This window comes from Acipenser ruthenus, chromosome 1 (assembly GCF_902713425.1).
Source record: "Acipenser ruthenus chromosome 1, fAciRut3.2 maternal haplotype, whole genome shotgun sequence".
NCBI lineage: Eukaryota > Metazoa > Chordata > Actinopteri > Acipenseriformes > Acipenseridae > Acipenser > Acipenser ruthenus.
The window spans coordinates 63,313,446-63,337,751 of record NC_081189.1 but is presented as its reverse complement, the minus strand read 5'-3'; the positions used below and the strand labels follow the sequence as shown (position 1 = coordinate 63,337,751).

At 36.1% G+C, this 24,306-nt stretch overlaps 1 protein-coding gene across 1 annotated transcript; it reads right to left on the bottom strand.

Annotated features, from left to right (window-relative positions):
• Nucleotides 1–666: 666 nt before the first annotated feature.
• On the bottom strand, nt 667–23,815 carry LOC117420545 (myb-like protein V). Its single transcript, XM_059027325.1, has 19 exons — nt 23,586–23,815; nt 22,867–22,894; nt 22,463–22,505; nt 21,725–21,857; nt 21,337–21,505; nt 18,931–19,024; nt 16,193–16,345; nt 15,500–15,688; nt 13,452–13,604; nt 12,763–12,951; nt 8,396–8,548; nt 7,702–7,890; nt 5,753–5,825; nt 4,457–4,556; nt 3,922–4,000; nt 2,953–3,000; nt 2,490–2,551; nt 1,864–2,020; nt 667–1,424 (listed from the first exon to the last, which is right to left on the bottom strand). The coding sequence occupies exons 2-19, from the start codon at nt 22,869–22,871 to the stop codon at nt 1,314–1,316; spliced, it is 2,100 nt and encodes a 699-aa protein (XP_058883308.1). The 5' UTR covers nt 22,872–22,894; nt 23,586–23,815; the 3' UTR covers nt 667–1,313.
• Nucleotides 23,816–24,306: the final 491 nt, after the last annotated feature.

Here is a 24,306-nt window from a genome sequence, read left to right as displayed (position 1 = left end):
ACAGGCAGATACTTATCCATCATGCAATACCATCAGGGAGGCATCTGATTGGCCCCAAATTTATTCTGCAGCATGACAACGACACCAAACATACAGCGAAAGTTATTAGAACTATCTTCAGCGTAAAGAACAACAAGGAGTCCTGGAAGTGATGGTATGGCCCCCACAGAGCCCTGATCTCAACATCATCGAGTCTGTCTGGGATTACATGAAGAGAGAGAAGCAACTGAGGCTGCCTAAATCCACAGAAGAACTGTGGTTAGTTCTCCAAGATGTTTGGGCCAACCTACCTGCCGAGTTCCTTCAAAAATTGTGTGCAAGTGTACCTAGAAGAATTGATGCTGTTTTGAAGGCAAAGGGTGGTCACACCAAATATTGATTTGATGTAGATTTTTCTTCTGTTCACTCACTTTGCATTTTGTTAATTGATAAATATAAACTATTAACATGTCTATTTTTGAAAGCATTCTTACTTTACAGCATTTTTTCACACCTGCCTAAAACTTTTGCACAGTACTGTATAAGAGGCTCTGCTCTGCAGGAATAGTCCAGTTGCATTAGGACCTGAAAGGAGAGATAATAAATGGTTGCCTTACTGGTCTGGTGCTGTCCTTGAATGAGGTGAGGCAGAAACTGTAGAGCAGAAAATTATACATATAAAAGTGTTTTATTTTATATTTTGACATATATTCAAATAAAAACTCAACAGTTTGTTGCATGTTTTTATTGCAAAATATTGCCACTGTATTTTGCTTACATTCTCTAAATGTAGTTTCAGATACATGCACACATGCTTATTTCCTCTTTTGAAACCTTCTATCAATTCTATTAACTAAAACGGGGCAAACTCCTGCTACTATTTACAGTGCAGCACAAGGTGGTTATGAATCCTAGAAATAAATCCAAATAAACTTTTACTTGGCTTCTAGTACAGCAACCTTTGAAATATGTACAAACACAAATTGGAAATGTGTAAGTTAGACTTCATTGCATACCAAAACCTAAAAAACAACTCTGAGTATACCATGGATGAAGCTGGCAACACTAAACCAAGTCAGAGCACATTTCCAGCAGAGAAAGCAAACACTGCTGATGAACTGTCTCATGAGAACTCTGTCCCGTCTGTGAATCCCCCTACAGAATGGGACGAATGCTTGATGACAAGACAAGAGAACACTGAGCAAAGTGATGCTGCAGCCAAGGAACAAATAGGCACACAATCTGAACAAATCCCAGACAAACATATATATATATATATATATATATATATCTCATCACAAACACACACTGGTATGCCCAGGTTTAGTTTTTGCCTAATTTCCAATAGCTTGCTGTAGTTTAAAGTTGATATTCTGGAGCTGCTCTTCTGCTCCCAAAACGCCCCGTGCTTCCAGAAGTAATGAAGGAAGACTGGAGAGACCATACTATGAAACAGAAGGCAACATTAGGGATTTCAGTAAGATAGCTCAAGCAGCATCACCTGAAGACAGAATTTCTAATGGTTACATTAAGAAAATCAACACTGCTTCCCTCTGGAGACCAATGACCATGTCCAATCCAATGCAGATACAACTGTTGCAAATTAAGTCACAGCTTTACTGTACATAAATGTTTAAATCAGCAGTATACATATTTTCCTACATGTTCTATTTATTTGTCAACATATAACTACATGGACTTGCACTGAGTGCATCTGCACAAGGCAGCCCTTTATTTGGAGATGAAAAACAGCACTCCATGAACATTAATGTTGTATTTATGTTAAAGCACTAAACACACTAACATTGGAAATCTACCACATCATTCATTACATTTACTTAATTAAACTGCTCCCAGTGTTTCCTAGTGAATGTCATTCCTTACCGTTTCTTTCTCTCCAGGGTTGTTATTTCTATGCTCCAAATATTGTATCTGCAGATCCTTGAAGTTGTCTAAAAACGCGGTGCCACTCTTTAGATCTGCATATCTCTCTTTCAGTTCTGCATACTCTTTCTGCACTTTTCTCTGATGTGTTTCCCTCCTGTAAAAAAAAAAGTCCTACTGTAAATGTCAAGCCTTTAAATTACCCAAATAATATGCATGCACAACAATGTTATCATTCTCCATATCTCAAACCTGGGAACTTCAGCAGGATGGCTCAGCAAGATTTTGTGTATCAAGTAGAACCGCATTGTTACAATACTTACTTGTTACTAATTGTTTATTTATTTTTTTATTTTTTAATTTTTTAAACTACAAATAATGTCACAATATTAACGCAATGAATTCTGGTTAGCATTTTCTGTTTTGCATTGCAGTTCTAGAGTATTTTACAGCTTGTTGGATTGTTACTGTAGTAAAATTGTAAGGACTCAAACAGAAGAAAGCAAATAATTGACACTACAATGTAATGTATAGTGTTATGGTAACTTCCATCTATGTTTGATTCTTTGAGATTTTGTAAACACAACAATCACATACATATAGCCATACAAAAATGTACAACTTACTTTATTAAGTTACTTTTGACTTCAATCAGGCATCTTCTTTTCTTATTAATAGAATTCACAATCTAATCAATGAAATAGAACAATAAACTCATTAAGGAAGGGTGGAGATTAGAGTGTGTTCAAGAAGAAAAAAGCTCCCTTGATTCTGTTTTTTTTACAGCAAGTAATTTGATTCTTTACATTTTTGTTATTTTTTTATGCCGAGTACTTAATTTGTTTGAAGAAAAAAAAATCATTAAACACATTTAAAATCAACTGATTGGACACACTTAAAATCAACTGATTGGACCTTCCACAGTAGAGAAAACTTTACCAATACTTATGTTTACAGTTAGGAACAAAAAAAAAAAAAAAAAATCATGGAATTTGAGCTACAGTAGCAATACCTGATAATTAACACACAGGGTAGAGATAACACCAGCAACACAGAATACAGTATGTTGTTGAGAAAGAATGTTGTTACCTTTGTGTTTTTCTTTTTTAGTTCTGTGCACTCCTTCACTTCACTTATCTGAAGATACAAAAAACATATATATATATATATATATATATATATATATATATATATATATATATATATATATATATATATATATATATATATATATATATATATATATATGTAATTAAGCTGTGTCAAAATTACAACCATCATTTTGTTTTCTGTTCAACATGACAAGACAATAGATGGTCATAAATACATTTCCTTCTGCAAACTGGTATTTTTTTTATTTTTTTTAAACTGTGAAGTTAATGTTGAAGAACCATTTTTTATTAATATATATTGATTTTTTTATATTAATAATGGCTACATTTTAGAGATTGTGCATAATGGAGCTGTGATAAGCCAAAATGTAATTGGTTTATTTTACTATATAAAGTAAGAGATAACATACTGAAGGACATAAACAAAAAAAAAAAAAAAAAAACACGACAGCATTGTGCAGACAGTCTACTTCATAGAAGGTGGAGCCTTTAGCATTTACACCTTCCACTTCAAGAACAAAGGTTTCATTCTGACTGAAATATGTTAATGTGTGAGCTCTGGAGGTTATAGTCTACCACCTGATTAGTAGACTTTTCCAAAAACAAAATACTAACTATAAAAGATCTGTTAAATAAACAAATACAAAAAAAAATGTTTTGTAAAAAACATTAACATTGCTTAGTGTTTGTAAAGAGCTTTGAGATTCTGTGTGGATGAAAGCAATCAGTGCAAGTTATATTATATCCCAAGAGAATTATTAACTGCAAGTAACTATAAAACATCTTGAGAAAATTACAAATACAGCTAAAATCCAATTTTGTGTGCCTTACATGGACTTGCAATAGCTTAAATAGTGCATGTTCAGATATGAATTATTTACTGTGTATGAAGGGTGGTAAATATTGGTATAAACAGTATACAAAATGTAAAGTACCAAACAGTTACCGTTTCAATAAGGTGATCAGAAACCTTGCTGTACAGTCTTTCTATTGCTCTTCTGCACACACTGGATTCCACAGTCTCCCTAAAAAGAGTGAAGTTAAATAAAATAAATGTATCCAGAACATCACTTTCACCCAAAGGGTTGATATCTACACCTCCTGGACATTCTTTCTGCTGGACATATTTGACTGCAAGCATCAACAGAACACAGTATTCTGTCCTCTGTAACCATATTACATTTTTATATTAAAAAACTAGTTCAGAAAGTCCTAGACTTCACAAAGGGATACACATACATTTTTATCTTAAGTTTTTAAGTATAATTCTCCTTCAAACTAACAGTATATGCTAAATGTAGAAGTTTTGTTTCCCTGTTTGATGATTATTAACAAGCCAATCTTATCAGTGAAAAAGGCAAATGTATAAGTATGTTTAATATAAAGTAGATTACATAGTGGATTAACTGGATTTACAACTATTTTACCAGGCTTTTTAAAAAATCAGCCCAGTCAGGATTAGCTGGGTCTTAAAGACCTACTTGTACTCCGACACAAAACTTTGAAACGTATCCAGCACCACATCAAGCTCTGTGATGTTTTTTGGGGACTTCTTAACCTTTTTCGAGGGTCCAGCTTCATCTTTAAATAAAAGTAAAATAAATTGTAATCAGAACAAGTTCTAGCTATTTTTGAGACCATCACAGACAGAAGATCATTAAAATGTGGGAACTTTGTATTCTATGCAATCCATACTGTTTTAATTTACTATTTATTTGGAATGGATTTTTATAAATTATGGTGGAATTAAGACTACCGTTGCATAGTTGAAGACATCCCATTTATAAGTTCAGTGTGCATGTAATAAGTAAAACCTGAACTATTTTGTCTTTGCTGAATTTGATGGAGCCTACTGTAAATACTGCATGCATTTTGGTAGAAAATAGTAATAAACACAGAGAAACTTGACAGGTAATACACATCCTTTAAAAATCTGGGGTTCAGCAGTTACAAAACTGAAAGAATGTAAAAAAACCCCAAAAAACAAAACAAAAAAAACACTGAATTCCACAAAGCAGCAGCAATAGTTGGCAATGATTTCTCATCTGTGATGCAACAAACTAAAACACCTGTACATGAGGAGTTGAATTCAGCTTATAGAGAAAGAGTGGGAAAAAAAAAACAGGCATAACTTATTTTTTTATTTGAATAACTCCAAGTAGTGCTTATTATAGTTGTAATCTTAATAGGTTACTTAAATTTACTAGCAAATGTGTTCCAAACTGCACTGAAAGTAACATTTTCTTAAAGTATGTTATACATTTGTTGAGGTGAGGTGGGGTCACAGGGAACCCTTTGTGTATCTTGAAGAATTTAGTGAACCAGTTAAGCTACAAGGTTAAGTATGCTCCTGTTAATCACTGATTGATTGTGTTCACTGTTAAATAAAACCCAAATCCTTCAAGCTATATTCTTTTTTGTGTGTATTTTGTGCAACGGGGAGGGGGCAAGTAGACTTTTCTAGCATTTTGTCCCTTGGACAAGAATTGTTTTTTAAAAAAAATTGCACACCCCTGTAACCTATTTGATGATTAAGTATGCGCTGAAGAAGAACATACATAAAACTGTATGCTTTGTTCGGAACCAAGTTTCTCAACTCCTGTAATTTAATAATAATAATATAATAAATTATTATTATTATTATTTTTATTATTATTATTATTATTATTATTATTATTAGACTACTAGTAGTAGCAGTCGTATTTATTTCATTTGAATGTATAGTCAACAATCCTCACCCCCATCCCCCTTTTGACAGACCCAAAGTCACACATTACCTGAAGATGCAGATGAAGGTTTATTTTTCTTCTTCCCAATAGACTTAGAGCTGTTTTTCGGGTTAGAACTTTCCTGTTAAATTAAAACGACTTTTTAATGTAAATTGGAAAGTATAAATTAAGGAAGTATAGTCAACAGTTTCTGAAATTGCTGGAGTTCATTTGATTTGGCAATACCACAAATTACGAGGTCACCACAAGAATCAAGAAGACAGCTGTGTAGCATCTCAAAGTATTTGGTCTGCATCATTGATATGACCAGAGATTAAAATTATATGGAAGTGAAATAGTTTCATTTTTACGGATGCCTGTACACCAGGGCTCTTCAACCAAGTTTTATAAGGGGGCCAGATAGGAAAAAAGTTAGGTGTAGGCGGGCCAGAAGTATTTTATTCTGCACATTTTTAAGCAATATAATACATATAACGTAATGTTAGTTATTTGAACAACACTTACAAATGTTACCATATAAATAGTACTTTAATAATAGAACAATGTGAACATTTAATGGAGTATCATTGCACACATTTTAAAATGTAAGTGACATATTAACAGTACAACTAGTATACTATAATTAAGGCGTCTGATTTTCAGGTAAATGATTTTTTAAAAATCAGGTAGAATAATTTAATAAAAAAGATTAGGTGAAATTGGGTGGATTTTTTATATATAAATCAAAAAAGAATAAATATTCGGGTAGAAATCAGGTTTTATTTAGAAAGAAATAAACAAATGCTTAAGCACAAAGTGTTGACAACAAAGTTGTCGTCAACAGTTTAAATCCCCAACGTATGTATATTTCCACACATTGGGGTATGCAAACTTTTGACAACATCTATCTCTCTCCCCCCTCTCTCTCTCTTTCTCTCTCATACACACTGTTTATGGAGGCATTTCTCTGTTTCAATCAAGTTTTATTTTGTAGTGGAATTGCAAGTATAAAATTGCACACAGAACATACGGGAAAACTAAACAACTTTACTCCATGCTGTTTTACAAAGAGAAACAATCGACTGTTGCATCTAAATGTCATCGATGCCAGTTCTGCTCTGTTGTATTTGAATCACAGACAACCGCGCATGCGTTTATTCATATACAGTATGTGCCTATTCAGGGAGTTTTCGGGTTTTACCCGAATGCAATCGGTTAAATAGGGTAAAACCCCAAAATCAGACGACCGAACTATAATATATATTATTATATACCGTCTGAAAGCAACAACTGTGCGACAATGTGGTTGTAAGCAAGGTAATGATGCGACTGACGAGTAAAAATGTACACAACAAAACTTTCACCACACAATATGCGAGTGTGCCACTTAAAATAAATAAACTTGTGTCTTTGTTTCTATTCCATCTGACACAAAAATGAAAACTTGAGTTAAGTTAAAAACAAACAGATTAGTCCCATGGCACGGGATGTAATCATGTTTCTAAAGTTTTGGTTAATTTCCCCAACTAATGACATTTGATGTTTCTGACCAAACTGTTAAATCTCCTTTGTATGGTATACTTTAAGGAAAATAAATCTACATTAAATGTATGCAAATTAAACTGACATTTCTTTAAAATCTATATAATTTTCAATTAATGTATAATGAAAAATAAATAAAATAAACAATGTCCATTCATTAAAATTGTCATTTGAAAAAAAACTGTCACTTGGTTGTCCCTTGTGGGCCGGACGGGGCCCGTGGGCCGCCAGTTGAAGAGCCCTGCTGTACACCTTCAATGGACCTTGACTGAATGAACCAGATTACAGCCGTGGACCAATAATATATTGTTTAAAAAAAAAAAAAAGGAATCACTTAAACGTAACAATGCTATATTAGGTCAGTTTTTGTTGTGTATTTTTGTAAAAGCAACAATTAGTCTGTAATTAGTGGAATTAACAGAATATCAAAAAAAATAAATAAACAGAAAAGAAATCAGGAACACATGACTGCTCACCAGGTCAGAAGCTTCTTCATCTGTGCTTTCCTCTACACATGGGGACTTTCTCCTGGTCTGTTTTACTGGAGCCTTGGGCTTGCTCACAGCAGCAGATTTCTCCCCTGCCTTTGCTCTGCTCTGTACTTGTCCGGACTCTCTTGCGGCAACTCTCTGTGACTGTGACAATAAATCTGAACTCTGAGAACCCTGTAAATGAGAGAAAAAGTACTTTACTGTACAGTTACAAACTTTGAATGTCCCTTTGATTTTATCCACAAAAAAAAAAAAAAAAACTCTTGCTAAGATTTACAGAGTAGTTTTTTTCTTTTTGGTCCGTTTACTTTCTTGCCTGTCAATTTCATATTGTTGTGTGTTTTTATTAGATTTGTATTGCAAAAGTTAGCAAGGAACGCCTGTGGAATAAGAATTGTTTTTATAACATACTGTTTGACAATGTGCTACCAGCCTCATACGTAGGACTCTTAGTAAGGTACGAGAATGAGGCACAGTAGTTCATGCGTTAAACCAGCTCACCTCATTCCTACACCAGCCACATAACACAAAGGCAACGACAAAGACTTCAAATGTTTGTCTAATTGTTTATTTTTATTACTACTGTGGATTACGCATGTCAGTGTCCAGAAAGAACATCTCCATAATGATATTATACTCTGATCTTTTTGTACAGCTCAAATAACACAACCCTGCTCACCAATTCAGATTCTTCCTGATCTGAGCTTTCCTCTACAGAGGGAGACAGCCTTCTGGGTTTGCTCACAGCAGCAGATTTCTTCCCTGCCTTTGCTCTGCTCTGTTCTAGTTCAGACTTCTCTGTGGCATCTGTCTGTGCCTGCGACGACGGGGTCTGTAAATGTGGGGAAAATAATTACAATTCTGAAGGAATATTAGGAACTATAGATTTTTCTGCCGGGCTACTTACGTTTCGAGTCCCATTTTCAATATTGTAGTGTAGTAAAACATTGTACCCCAAACGGTTTCCTGTACTTTAAGCACAGATGAACCACAACCAAGCAGTTTCAGTAAAACATCTTCATCATTGATTATGATTTACAGAGAGAACTGTTTGACTGACATTGTAGTGCACAATTTTGTTAACAGTAATTAACATTCAGTCATACTAATTACACGGGTGATAGTGGCCAATGATCATTTTGACTGAAACTCCTGGGGTAAAATCAATCTTTTGGCCGGGGGATCACTTTCAGAAGCAAAACTGAACTTGACTTTGTAGAAAAAAGAAATTCCGAAATGACTTCACTTACAACTTGTCATTTTACCAGATGGATGAACCTGACAAATCACAAGCCCTAACTATAAAATATACTGTTATATACAGTCTGAAAGCGAGAACTGTGCGACAATGTGGTTGTAAGCAAGGTAATGACGCGACTGACAAAAAGAGTAAAAATGTACACAACAAAACTTCCATCACACAATATGCGAGTGTGCCACATAAAACAAATAAACTTGTGTCTTTGTTTCTATTCCATCTGACACAAAAATGAAAACTTGAGTTAAGTTAAAAACAAACAGATTAGTCCCATGGCACGAGATGTAATCATGTTTCTAAGTTTTGGTTAATTTCCCAACTAATGACATTTGATGTTTCTGACCAAACTGTTAAATCTCCTTTGTATGGTATAATTTAAGGAAAATAAATCTAGATTAATGTATGCAAATTAAACTGACATTTCTTTCAAATTTATATAATTTTCAATTAATGTATAATGAAAAATAAATAAAATAAACAATGTCCATTTATTAAAATTGTCATTTGAATACCTGATGTCAGTGTGAGTAACAATACGAAAAACGACTACTTTTTTATATTTCAGTGCAAATTATCGAAAGGAAGTACAAGCTTGAGTTGTGACTATCTCTCTCTGTGTTATCCGAACCAAGATTCACTCAGCAACAGCTCCCTTGCTTGTGTCTAACATATTAATAGTATACCGGTAAGGCAAGGTTTATCTCCACTTTGGACCTGATGAAGGGATACTGGCAAATCCTCTTAACCCACAGTTCTAGAGAGAAAACCGCATTTTCAACACCAGAGGGGCTGTTTCACTTTAAAACCATGCCATTTGGGCTACATGGTGCGCCCGCTGCCTTTCAGAGACTGATGGACCAGGTTTTACGCCCACATCATGAATATGCAGCAGCGTATATTGATGACGTGGTCATTTACAGCTCCACCTGGTGAGAGCATTTGGCTAGGATTGCAGCCACCCTTCAGTCTCTAATGGTAGCCCGGCTGACAGCTAACTTGAGAAAATGTGCGTTTTCCAAGGCACAGACTTAATATTTGGGATTTTTAATGGGGAATGGAAGGGTGAAACCTGTAGTCAGCAAAATCCAGGCTTTGGTTGATGCAGCGATCCTCAAAACCAAGACTCAGGTGAGGTCACTACTGGGATTAGCCGGTTATTACCGCCGCTTTATCCCCGAGTATGCCACAGTGGTTAACCCTTTAGTTGACCTCACCAAAAAGAGTGCTACAAATTTAATTAAGTGGTCAGCTGAGTGTCAGGGGGCGTTTGATACTATTAAGCGTAGCCTGTGCCAGGCCCCCACTCTTATCACACCAGATTTCACCAAAAGATTCATCCTCCACACCGACGCATCGGATGTAGGTTTGGGTGCTGTCTTGTCTCAAATGGTTGATGGAGTAGAACACCCGATACTGTACATCAGTAAAAAAAAAAAAAAAAATGCTACCTCGGGAATGCAACTACTCTGTAGTCGAAAAGGAGTGTTTGGCCATTAAATGGGTTACTCACTCTTTATGATACTACCTGCTGGGACACTCATTTGATCTTGTCACAGACCACGCCCCACTCAAGTGGTTAAGCACAATGAGGGACAGCAATGCCCAGATAACTCGGTGGTATCTGGCGTTGAAGCCCTTCATGTACCATATGGTACACCGTGCAGGGAAAGACCATCAAAATGCAGATTATTTTTCCCGGGAGGGGGGAGTAATGGGAAAGATAGATACAGCTGAGTGTTCCTTCGGCTCCACTCTGAGTTGTGGGATATGTGACGGAAATATGAGTTCTGGTTGTAAATCTCCCTCCCGCCCTGTGAGGGCGCTAAGTAGCGAAAGGGAAAGGCTTTGGATGGGTTGGCCTGACAGTTCATTTCCTGGGTCGGAAAGTCAGTCAGCCTGGAAAAAGGCAAGGCTCCGTTGCAGGAACGTATTGACCCGGAAGGTAAACGAGGTAGCAGCTGCAGGCAATAGAGTCAGCTGTAATCGTTTACCAATGGGTCATGCATGATTGTATAAAGAGGGCCGGAGAATTGTAAATCTTTTCCTTCGCTTGGGTTCAGAGAAGCACGGAACTGGAAGGACCGGGAGAGTTCCCAAAATGAATTAAAAAGTATTAGTGAGTGTTTTGTTTGTTTGTAGCACTGTTAGTAATTGTCTTTTGTTTGTAAATTCACTAGACGGCTAACACGTCTCCGGAGCTGTCGCCTTGGGCCAGCACTACCCGGAACAACACCACCACAGTCACTGTTATTTGTTATCACCCACCTTGAGCACTACTGCACACACCCGGACTGGTGATTTGTGTTAGTAGTATTGTGGGAGCGGATAACATGTTATTATTTGTTTTGTTTACAAATCATTATTATTATTTTCCTGCCGAGCTTTACACAAGGTGTGTATTGCCAGACCAGGATTTGTGCAATAATAAAAATAACATTTCCAAATTGGATAATCACAAGTTTTCACTTGTGATTATTTCTGCAATGCATCACCTTTGCATCTCTTCTTAATCAGCAGCCACTTTGCCACAGGGATGTAATCATGTTTCTAAGTTTTGGTTAATTTCCCAACTAATGACATTTGATGTTTCTGACCAAACTGTTAAATCTCCTTTGTATGATATACTTCAAGGAAAATAAATCTAGATTAATGTATGCAAATTAAACTGACATTTCTTTAAAATCCATCTATTTTCAATTAATGTATAATGAAAAATAAATAAAATAAACAATGTCCATTTATTAAAATTGTCATTTGAATACCTGATGTCAGTGTGAACAACAATACAAAAAACGACTTTTTTTATATTTCAGTGCAAATGAATGAAAGGAAGTTCAGTACTGTATAAAGAACAAAAGAATATACAAGCTTCCTGTTCATCATATACTCACAGCGTGTTGCGACTGTCTCTCTCTGTGTTATCCGACCCGAGATTCACTCAGCAACAGCTCCCTTGCTTGTGTCTGACATATTAATAGTATACTGTTATACTATAACAGTTAATAGTGAGTTTCAATGCGAAAAATTGCACTTCTTTCCTTGAACTACCTTAATCACATTGTATTCCTTAACTACTGACACACATTCATTGCACAATAAACACACTGGCTTTGCGTTGGGTACAATTGGTAAAATAAAATTGGTAAAATATTTATTGGTCCACATATTGTTGAATCTACGATTTTCACCATCAAGTTTTCTTTTCTTACTAGCTAGAGCAGAGTGTGTGAGAGAGAGACATGTTTATGACTTTCAAAAGAAGACACAAAAAAAAAACTTTTAATAGCAACGAGTAAAAAACAAAAAAAATCGCCCAAAGAGTACGCAAAGCGGAGCTCACTGGAAATGGCTTGCGTGAGTCGCGCTGAAAGGCTAGTGACTGGAAAGAGGTGGTGTGTTGCGCACGCTGTTTTGCAGGATACAAAAATAAGACACATGTCTTAATCACAAAATGATTTACGACGCTACTGTTTATTTCTTTTTTTTTTTTTGTTAAGTTTTATATTTTTTGCAGACTGTCGGTGGGCCACTTGGTTGTCCCTTGTGAGCCGGACAGGGCCTGCGGGCCGCCAGTTGAAGAGCCCTGCTGTACACCTTCAATGGACCTTGACTGAATGAACCAGACTACAGCTGTGGACCAATAATAAATTGTTTAAAAAAAAAAAAAGGTCAGTTTTTGTTGTGTATTTTTGTAAAAGCAACAATTAGTCTGTAATTAGTGGAATTAACAGAATATCTAAAAAGAAAAAAAAAAACAGAAAAGAAATCAGGAACACATGACTGCTCACCAGGTCAGAAGCTTCTTCATCTGTGCTTTCCTCTACACATGGGGACTTTCTCCTGGTCTGTTTTACTGGAGCCTTGGGCTTGCTCACAGCAGCAGATTTCTCCCCTGCCTTTGCTCTGCTCTGTACTTGTCCGGACTCTCTTGTGGCAACTCTCTGTGACTGTGACAATAAATCTGAACTCTGAGAACCCTGTAAATGAGAGAAAAAGTACTTTACTGTACAGTTACAAACTTTGCATGTCCCTTTGATTTTATCCACAAAAAAAAAAAACTCTTGCTAAGATTTACAGAGTAGTTTTTTTCTTTTTGGTCCGTTTACTTTCTTGCCTGTCAATTTCATATTGTTGTGTGTTTTTATTAGATTTGTATTGCAAAAGTTAGCAAGGAACGCCTGTGGAATAAGAATTGTTTTTATAACATACTGTTTGACAATGTGCTGCCAGCCTCATACGTAGGACTCTTAGTAAGGTACGAGAATGAGGCACAGTAGTTCATGCGTTAAACCAGCTTACCTCATTCCTACACCAGCCACATAACACAAAGGCAACGACAAAGACTTCAAATGTTTGTCTAATTGTTTATTTTTATTACTACTGTGGATTAAGCATGTCAGTGTCCTGAAAGAACATCTCCATAATTATATTATACTCTGATCTTTTTGTACAGCTCAAATAACACATCCCTGCTCACCAATTCAGATTCTTCCTGATCTGAGCTTTCCTCTACAGAGGGAGACAGCCTTCTGGGTTTGCTCACAGCAGCAGATTTCTTCCCTGCCTTTGCTCTGCTCTGTTCTAGTTCAGACTTCTCTGTGGCATCTGTCTGTGCCTGCGACGACGGGGTCTGTAAATGTGGGGAAAATTAATTACAATTCTGAAGGAATATTAGGAACTATAGATTTTTCTGCCAGGCTACTTATGTTTCGAGTCCCATTTTCAATATTGTAGTGTAGTAAAACATTGTACCCCAAACGGTTTCCTGTACTTTAAGCACAGATGAACCACAACCAAGCAGTTTCAGTAAAACATCTTCATCATTGATTATGATTTACAGAGAGAACTGTTTGACTGACATTGTAGTGCACAATTTAGTGAACAGTAATTAACATTCAGTCATACTAATTACACGGGTGATAGTGGCCAATGATCATTTTGACTGAAACTCCTGGGGTAAAATCAATCTTTTGGCCGGGGGATCACTTTCAGAAGTAAAACTGAACTTGACTTTGTAGAAAAAAGAAATTCCGAAATGACTTCACTTACAACTCGTCATTTTACCAGATGGATGAACCTGAGAAATCACACGCCCTAACTATATTATATACTATTACATTCAGTCTGAAACCGAGAACTGTGCAACAATGTGGTTGTAAGCAAGGTAATGATGCGACTGACAAAAAGAGTAAAAATGTACACAACAAAACTTTCATTACACAATATGCGAGTGTGCCACTTAAAATAAATAAACTTGTGTCTTTGTTTCTATTCCATCTGACACAAAAATGAAAACTTGAGTTAAGTTAAAAACAAACAGATTAGTCCCATGGCACGGGATGTAATCATGTTTCTAAAGTTTTGGTTAATTTCCCCAACTAATGACATTTGATGTTTCTGACCAAATTGTTAAATCTTCTTTGTATGGTATACTTTAAGGAAAATAAATCTACATTAAATGTATGCAAATTAAACTGACATTTCTTTAACATCTATATAATTTTCAATTAATGTATAATGAAAAATAAATAAAATAAACAATGTCCATTTATTAAAATTGTCATTTGAACACCTGATGTCAGTACGAGTAACAATATGAAAAAAAGACTACTTTTTTATATTTCAGTGCAAATGAACGAAAGAAAGTACAGTACTGTATAAAGAACAAAAGAAAATACAAGCTTCCTGTTCATCATATACTGACAGAGGTTGAGTTGTGACTGTCTCTCTCTGTGTTATCCGAACCGAGATTCACTCTTTCCTTGAACCACCTTAAATCACATTGTATTCCTTAACTACAGACACACATTCATTGCACAACAAACACACTGGCTTTGCGTTAGGTACAGTTAGTAAAATAACGTTGGTAAAGTCTATTTGTCCACTTATGGTTGAACCTACGATTTTCACCATCAAGTTTTCTCTTCTTACTAGCTAGAGTAGAGAGAGAAAGAGAGACATGTTTATGACTTTCAAAAGAAGACAGAAAAAAAAAAAACTTAATAGCAACACGAGTAAAAAACAAAGAAATCGCCCACAGAGTGCGCAAAGCCAAGCTCACTGGAACTGGCTTGCGTGAGTCGTGCTGAAAGGCTAGTGACTGGAAAGAGGTGATGTGTTGCGCACGCTGGTTTGCAGGATACAAAAATAAGACACATGTCTTAAACACAAACTGATTTACGATGCTGTTTATTTCTTTTTTTTTTTTTGTTAAGTTTTATATTTTTTGCAGACTGTCGGTGGGCCACTTGGTTGTCCCTTGTGGGCCGGACAGGGCCGCCAGTTGAAGAGCCCTGCTGTACACCTTCAATGGACCTTGACTGAATGAACCAGACTACAGCTGTGGACCAATAATATACTGTTTAAAAACAAAAAAAGGAATCACTTAAAGGTAAGAATGCTGTATTAAGTCAGTTTTTGTTTTGTATTTTTGTAAAAGCAACAATTAGTTTGTAATTAGTGGAATTAACAGAATATCAAAAAAAAAAAAAACAGAAAAGAAATCAGGAACACATGATTGCGCACCAGGTCAGAAGCTTCTTCATCTGTGCTTTCCTCTACATATGGGGACTTTCTTCTGGTCTGTTTTCCTGGAGCCTTGGGCTTGCTCACAGCAGCAGATTTCTCCCCTGCCTTTGCTCTGCTCTGTACTTGTCCGGACTCTCTTGTGGCAACTCTCTGTGACTGTGACAATAAATCTGAACTCTGAGAACCCTGTAAATGAGAGAAAAAGTACTTTACTGTACAGTTACAAACTTTGTATATCCCTTTGATTTTATCCACAAATAAAAAAAAAAAACTCTTGCTAAGATTTACAGAGTAGTTTTTTTCTTTTCGGTCCGTTTACTTTCTTGCCTGTCAATTTCATATTGTTGTGTGTTTTTATTAGATTTGTATTGCAAAAGTTAGCAAGGAACGCCTGTGGAATAAGAATTGTTTTTATAACATAATGTTTGACAGTGTGCTGCCAGCCTCATACGTAGGACTCTTAGTAAGGTACGAGAATGAGGCACAGTAGTTCATGCGTTAAACCAGCTTACCTCATTCCTACACCAGCCACATAACACAAAGGCAACGACAAAGACTTCAAATGTTTGTCTAATTGTTTATTTTTATTACTACTGTGGATTAAGCATGTCAGTGTCCAGAAAGAACATCTCCATAATTATATTATACTCTGATCTTTTTGTACAGCTCAAATAACACATCCCTGCTTACCAATTCAGATTCTTCCTGATCTGAGCTTTCCTCTACAGAGGGAGACAGCCTTCTGGGTTTGCTCACAGCAGCAGATTTCTTCCCTGCCTTTGCTCTTCTCTGTTCTAGTTCAGACTTCTCTGTGGCATCTGTCTGTGCCTGCGACGACGGGGTCTGTAAATGTGGGGAAAATAATTACAATTCTGAAGTAATATTAGGAACTGTAGATTTTTCTGCTGGGCTACTTATGTTTCAAGTCCCATTTTCAATATTGTAGTGTAGTAAAACATTGTACCCCAAACGGCTTCCAGTACTTTAAGCACAGATGAACCACAACCAAGCAGTTTCAGTAAAACATCTTCATCATTGATTATGATTTACAGAGAGAACTGTTTGACTGACATTTTAGTGCACAATTTAGTTAACAGTAATTAACATTCAGTCATACTAATTACACGGGTGATAGTGGCCAATGATCATTTTGACAAACTCTTGGGGTAAAATCAATCTTTTGGCCGGGGGATCACTTTCAGAAGTAAAACTGAACTTGACTTTGTAGAAAAAAGAAATTCTGAAATGACTTCACTTGCAACTTGTCATTTTACCAGATGGATGAACCTGACAAAATCACACATGAGGCTAGTTAACAAACATAGTTTTTGAAATGTTACACAAACCTTTTAGACATATGCCCAATTCACATATCAATTTTATAAAACCTCAGCTGCAAAAATCACACACAATACCTGCTTAACTAAATTAGTAAATATAGGGTTTTTTTTCTGATACAAATTTAAAGGATTTTAAGGACAATTTTGGCAATTTTCAAAGACCTAATTTTAGGATTGTTTCAATTTTCAAAATTCTAGCCGATTCACTAAAGTAAAAACAGGATTCTGTTATTTTTAAAAACCACTGCTTCAAATTATTACTAGTGCTTAACAGTAACAACATTTTATTTAAAGTTGGTGTTGAACTTAAAACCGTTTATGGCCCCGTAGCAACATGAACCTACTAACTTCCTTACTTAAAATAATTAAATAAATTAACCGTCTGGTTCTCTCTTGCCATTTTTTCAATGCATATCATTTAATTAATAGAGAATAAAAACAAACTAAACTAACTACCGAGCCTATATTTAATTAATCACTTTTGTAGTCTCCACAAACTGCACAGCATTTTCAGCACACCGCTGCCAATGTCAGCTGTTGTAAGTAGTGCAATGCAGACTATGGGTCAAACAAATGTTCATGTAGGGTGTGTTTAATTGTGTGTGTATTTTTTTTTTATTTTATCAATGTCGGACTTCTGGCGTCTTCTGAATGACTTTCCGTTTTTTTATATTACAATTTAAACCATTTAAAAGTCAAAACCATAACGAAACATAGAATAATAGTGTGTATACGCAGAGCAAAAACCGTACACAGGCAAAATATATAGTTTGTCTCCCCTGTGCCCTATAGGTTAGGCGCCTATGGTCTCAATCAAGTTACAGTTCAACAGGAGAAAAAGAATAAATAATTAAAAAACTTAAAAAAAAAAAAAACAACTGTAAAAGGTCACAAAAATCAAGTATGTGTGAAACTTTACCACGATACAAAATATATATACACCCCTCCCCCCTCACAAAATTTTTATGACATTTCCACATGAATCATTGAAATGGACCTGCGGTCATTTTGACAGATTTCCGTCTACAGACGGAAAACCTTCAACCATGTAATTATCTTTATCTTTGAGTAAAACTTTCCTTAGTTGCTCCCACATCTGTAAAATATAGGACACTATACCAGCCGAGTATAGATGGTCTGCCTCCCAACCTTTCCAGAGCATATCTAGTGGCCCTCACACCTGTCTCCCATAAAGTAGTTCAAATGGGGAAAACCCAGACGACGCTTGGAGCATCTCATGGTAAGCAAAGAACAAAAAAGGCAGCCATTTGTCCCGGTCTTTACCTGTGTCTGACGGGAACTGAAGGGGGGGGGGGGCAATCTGGGACATCAAAACAATGTTGCAGATTGGCTCACCATTAGTCTCGTCAATCCCTGCATCCAGACAGCAAACACTGGAGAGACACCAGGAGCAGTTACTAGACGGGAGCCATAATTGCTGCCTTTCCAACAGGGAGAAGGCATTGAGAACTTTTTAGTGCGCTTTGAGCATATGGGACGTACAGATTTGGGATTGGGCAGAAGAGGAATGGGCCCCACGACTTGTCCCATTACTCACTGGTAAAGCTCTTGCTGAGAGGTACCAGCAGGTGCACCGAGAGCCAACTTTTACCAGTTATTCTCTGTGTTCATGGGGATGAGAGGAAATACCCAGTGGCAGAACTGGAGGTGGATAGGTGAGACGTAATTGTAAGCGACTCTGCAGCTGATGCATATTTCACACACCATAGTCTCTAAGTTGCCTTGGATAAAGGCGTCTGCTAAGGGTGGGTGGGGCGGAAGGGGTTGTAGAACATCTTCCCTATAAAGGTTATTTTAGGGCAAGACCTACCCACACTAGCAGTTCTGGTGCACAGAACAGCGATTGGAGGAAAAAGGGTGTCGAACTCCTGCCTGATGTTCATTATGCGCTCCATCAGAGGGGCGGAAAACCCCGTAAACAGCGAAGGACGGAAAAGAAGGAAAGGTTATCTGTGCTGGAGCCCAAAGAAGGGTTACCCACAGACACTCAGTGGGAAATTCCAGGAAACATAAGGCAGTTAATTATCAGGAAAAAAAATGTATGTTGTTCTCCATTTTCAACCTTACATTGTCTACAGGATCAGGTTCTTTGATTGAGGCTTCACTTTCCAAATCACTACTATCCTCTCTTTCCGGCATCTCAGAAAGACGCTTCAGCGAGCTAAAAATGACAAAGAAAAATACAAATTACAGTTCCTTTCGGATTTGACTAAAGGCTGCTTTACTGGCCTAAAAAAAAAAGTAAGCATCATTAACATTACACTTTGTAATAAATGCATGTTATGGTTGCTTAGGTTTACAATAATCATGTGAAACTGTCCAACCACAACTGCTATATGATTACAACAGGTAAACATACAGCAAGGCCATGTTTATTTTAATTCAGGTTTAGCTCAGAAAAGTATTTGCTTTAGCTGTGAGGAGGCTTACTAATTGACTGGCTTGACAGTATTTAGCCAAGGGGCATAGAAATAACATACAGATACAAAAAATAAATAAAATAATAATAATAATAATAATAATAATACTACTACTACTACTAATAATAATAATAATAATAATAATAATAATAATAACTAGAGTTGCTAGCAACTATAAAGGCTTCCAAGCAGTTATCGTGAAATTTAAGTGCATTGGTTATTATAGATGAAACGTTATCATCACAACTGTGCTAACTGTGTAAATTTTGGCACAAATATGAGAATACTTTTGAAAATTCCCCAAAGTTGTCATTAAATCTAAGATGACTGCCACACCATGTGATCAAAGGCCGCCATATTGACCACCGCACAACATCCCATAGTCCTCTACATCTATGTCAAATTTTGTGCATTTTGGTGCAGCTGATCAGAAGTTATAGGCAGTTTTATAGCCAGGTGCGTATGTTGATGATGTCATACATCACCGTTTGACCTTAAGGAGAGGTCAGAGGTCACAGGCGATGACATTTTTTCATAGAGCACATATGACTTCCTATACGTGTTCCATTATAACTTTGACCCTGTCGGCACACCCTAGGAGTTAAAATATCAACGTAAATTCCAATATGGCTGTGTGAGTAATCGGTTTCAATGGTCAGCAGTTATTACTTTCCAACGATCTGTACAATTGTGTTGACACTGAAGAGCATAAGTGCAACAGTGTTCTTGTTATGGGTTGCAAAAGTTTTTTTACAATTATCAATATGGCCGCCAAACCATGTGACCAAAATGTGTCATTTTTATATCACCAGTACTTTATGTGAGTCTCTATGGTCATATAAAGTTTCATGACTGTAGTGTATTGCACCTTGGATTTATGTACGAATGTATGAAAATAGAGCCGTCGTGAAACGGTTATTTGCATGCTGCGGCCATGTTTTTTAACAAAAAAGCGTGGAGTTTACAAAAGGTAGAAAGGACCTGGTCATGAACATGTGTGCCAATTTAGGAGTCGATTGACGTTGCGGTTTAAGACAAGAAGATTGTTAAGTATTTGGCGCCAATCCAGCGTAGCGGGCAAAGTAATTGTTCAATCGACCTCGATTCAGTATATGTTTTTTATAGGCCATTGCTGCACTATCTGCTGCCATTGTCACAGTTCCACCTTAAGTTGTTTTTAAAGGCAAGAGTTTTGAAAAATTCCCAAAATTTCCACGAGATCCAATATGGCGGTCGAACCATGTGACTTTTTCATTCGGGGACGCCAGTCTGGTTGTCCAGCCATAGGCATCTACTTACGTATGCGTTTTCATAACTCTGCGATGATGTTTGGGAAGAAAAATAATAATAATAATAATAACAATAATAATAATAATAAACACAGCAATAACAGTAGGCTTCCCCAGCCTTTGGCTTGGAAGCCTAATAATAATAATAATAATAATAATAATAATAATAATAACATATGGATCCTGTGTTTTTTTGCAGTCATAAGCAAAAGTAGATGTACTGTATGAAAGTTTTAACTCATGAAGACAAACGCTGTTTGGGAAAACCCAAACTGGATAATCTGACCTGTGTCAATACTATTATATGAGCACACATTCAACATTTCTGCAGTAGCACACTATTGTAGCAATTACATTGTCTTTAGGAAACTTCAAGTTCAATCGTGATGGAACTACCTTTTCATCTTCCATTACGAATAATTAGAACTGTGCAAAGATACAGTGTTACTCATGGGTATGAGCAGTGATCTCTGAAAAAACCATCTCGCTTAGAATTAACCAATGAATGCAGATGAAAAGATAACTGTTCATAAGCTCAGTTATGAATATAACTGAACAGCTTGTTTAGTTTATTACTCACAACGATTTAGAAAAATAAAAAAAATATATATATATATATAGCTATAACTAAAAAAGTCTGAATTATTTTCCTCAGGCTTATGTTCGTATGGTGCAGCAACAACGTCACATACTGACTTAATGGCATTCAAATTCATTATGATTTTAATTAGATTGATATGGGAACAAATTACTTTCTATTTTACCGTGAGGTTGTTTTTTGTGTCTTTGCCACAGGTCTCATCGTCTTGGTAGTAACTCCCTTGTTTTTCTTAGACACTGCCTTATCTTTCTTTGGCTTAGTGCGAGACACTGATTCATGTTTCTTCTGTGCACCATTCTCGTCCTCCAGTGCAGTGCTATGGAGAGGGTTATCTAGAGAATAACGTAACAAAAGGGATACAGGTTTATTTCCAGCTGACCTAACACTGCCGTTTGGAGTTCAGGTTGAGCCTTGCAAGGGTTGTGCAAATCATGCTCTAGCTCCCCAGGCAAGATCAGCTAATTGGTACAGATGGGATTTGAACGATGGCTGCGTGGCTCACCCTGCACTACAAACAGTTCCTAAACAAACGAACAGTGATTGAGACTAACCATAAAGATTACTATCTTCCTCCTCCAAGAAACTAGTCCTCGTAATTGATGAGATATCAGTCTCATGATGTGAAATCTGCGGGAACTTCTGTGTGGGTGCAATTTCATAATCCGTTTCATTCCTTGTGTCTGACTGCAAAATATACAAAGATGGACAGACAAAAGTTCAGTAGAAGACACCATTTGAATAGTGTGGGAATAATAAAGTATAACTAACACGATTCAAACACATTGTATGTTCTGTTCTTGCCATAAATGTGTAATTAAACACATGTGATCAAGATCTTTAGCAACAGTTCATGTCTTGTAAATTAAAAGCTTACGTTCTGTGTTTTAGTCTATTAAATTGTTTCTTTACACAGAAGCAATTAAGAAAGCTCCACTGGAGACAATCTAATTTTTTTTTTTAATTAAAGTGTTAACAATATAGAATAAGGTTGTACTGTTTTTATATTGTATTGTTACACATTTCATTTTAAATGTATGACTTGCATAACAAATCAACTGGGGCAATAGTCAGACTGAATACTATTTTTCAGATAAACTGCAAACTATTACCAACAAAATGTATAAAAAACATACATCGAATTAAAAAATAATAATAATAATACATAAAACATTTACATTAAACATTCTCTATTGCTTGTTAAAGATGAATTCACATTGGTCTGGATCACTCCAACAACACACCAAATGTTAATTAAATAAACATTTGAAAAAAAATAGGCATAAACTTACTTCAAATTCATTTCGAATGTTTCTCAGGATGTTTTTAATGGCACTGTTTCAACAAGAAATGTAAATGAGTGTTTTGTTGGCATTGTTTAAGAAAAGAAAAAAAAAACCACATTCATTATTCTCCATGTATTGTTTAAATAAATAGTTAGCGAGGGCAGCAAACATAACCCAACCAAAATTTGCAATCTCTTTGCTGATCAAGCTCAAGGTATACAAAAAAACAAAACAAACAAAAACATTACCATGACAATATGACAGATGTCAATCAATGTCAACACAACTGGACAATACATGTTAATAAAATGTTACAAATTGTATTGAATGTCCTTGTATATAACTTGATTTTATTGTTCATTTATGGGTTATGTAACTTATTATGTAGTAAAGCATTAAGGATACAATACCTCATTTTGTGTTTGACAGGAACCCAGTCTGGAGCAAAAGGAAAGAAAGGTTATTGAAACAGAGAAAGCCTTGGTTTACAAATTCATACAAGCAAAACTTTAGCTAGGAAAATGTTCGTTTGTTTTTTGGTCAGGAAAATCATACCAAAAAATAAATACAAAAACGTGTGGAGATTTTGGATTTTGATGAAGGCCCTTAGCTTCAGGATCCTTTTACCTTTTCTTTGTTTCTGAAGTATAAAACCATACACCCTTCCCCTGTTTGCACTGTAAGGTAAAAGACGCTCCTCAACTTAGACAGGATGTGCGAAATGGAGTATAATTGTATCATAGTTGCCGGCTTGAGAAGGCACACTGACAACCTTCAGTTCATTATGTAAGGTATGCAACAGTATATAAGTATGCGATCAGTATTGAGTATAAAATGTCACTCAACTCAGGACCATGATCTTTTGAAGTGTACATATTTTCAGGTAAAGAGTTTTTTTTTTTTAATTGTTTTCACACAGTTACACTATTTGTCATCATAGTGACACACAGGTCACCACTTTTGTAATGATTGTTTACTCTCGAGTAGCGCAGGTGATCAGCGGAGAGTCTTACAAATAATACACTTAACAGGAAAAATGCAACGGCATAACGGAAATACAGGTATGCAAAAACATGTGCATGTAATAATAATAATAATAATAATAACAATAATAACAATAAACACTTACGGGTTTTACACTAGTCGGAACTGGAATACCAAACTGTATGTTTAGTGTTAACTATCCACGACTTGTGAACAAAACAAAGTTTCAGTAAGTAATTCTCATCATTCTAATCCCGTTGAAAATGATCCACTATAATCCCCGTTTTCTGGCAATTCCAATATAACACAGCTGTAATTGCAGTGCCTCTAATTTGTTTCCTTTTTCTCCCGCTAGAAATTGGAAACAGCACGAACCACCGGGTGCTCAAAAAGAAGGACGGGAGGGGGGGAGGACGACGATACAAACTATAATACAAAATTGACGTAGTATCAACAAAGGAACAAATAACTGTGTCATCTATATTTCCACTGAAATTTAAATACTAGTGTAATTGTTAATTATTCATAATTCAAATGTTATATCCAGTTTCTAGAAAAAAATACATGTTATTAGCATACAGCAGAAGATACAGTTCACCCTACAAGCAAAAATGGATTGTTCTTTTTACTCAACAAGTATATTGTGACGATACATGCACGTAGCTTGGTTATGTTCAGAAAATCTGTTCCCACCTGCCGGAGAGGAGCGCAACAACATCCATCTTCAAGAGACGTCTCAGTGACCAAGACTTCAGCATCGAATCCACTTTAGCTTCTGTTGGTTTGCTATTCCGATGGGGATGAAATCCCCTCTGAATGGGGTATAGGGGCAGTCGTCACTACGTACATGTCACTTCGCATTTTAT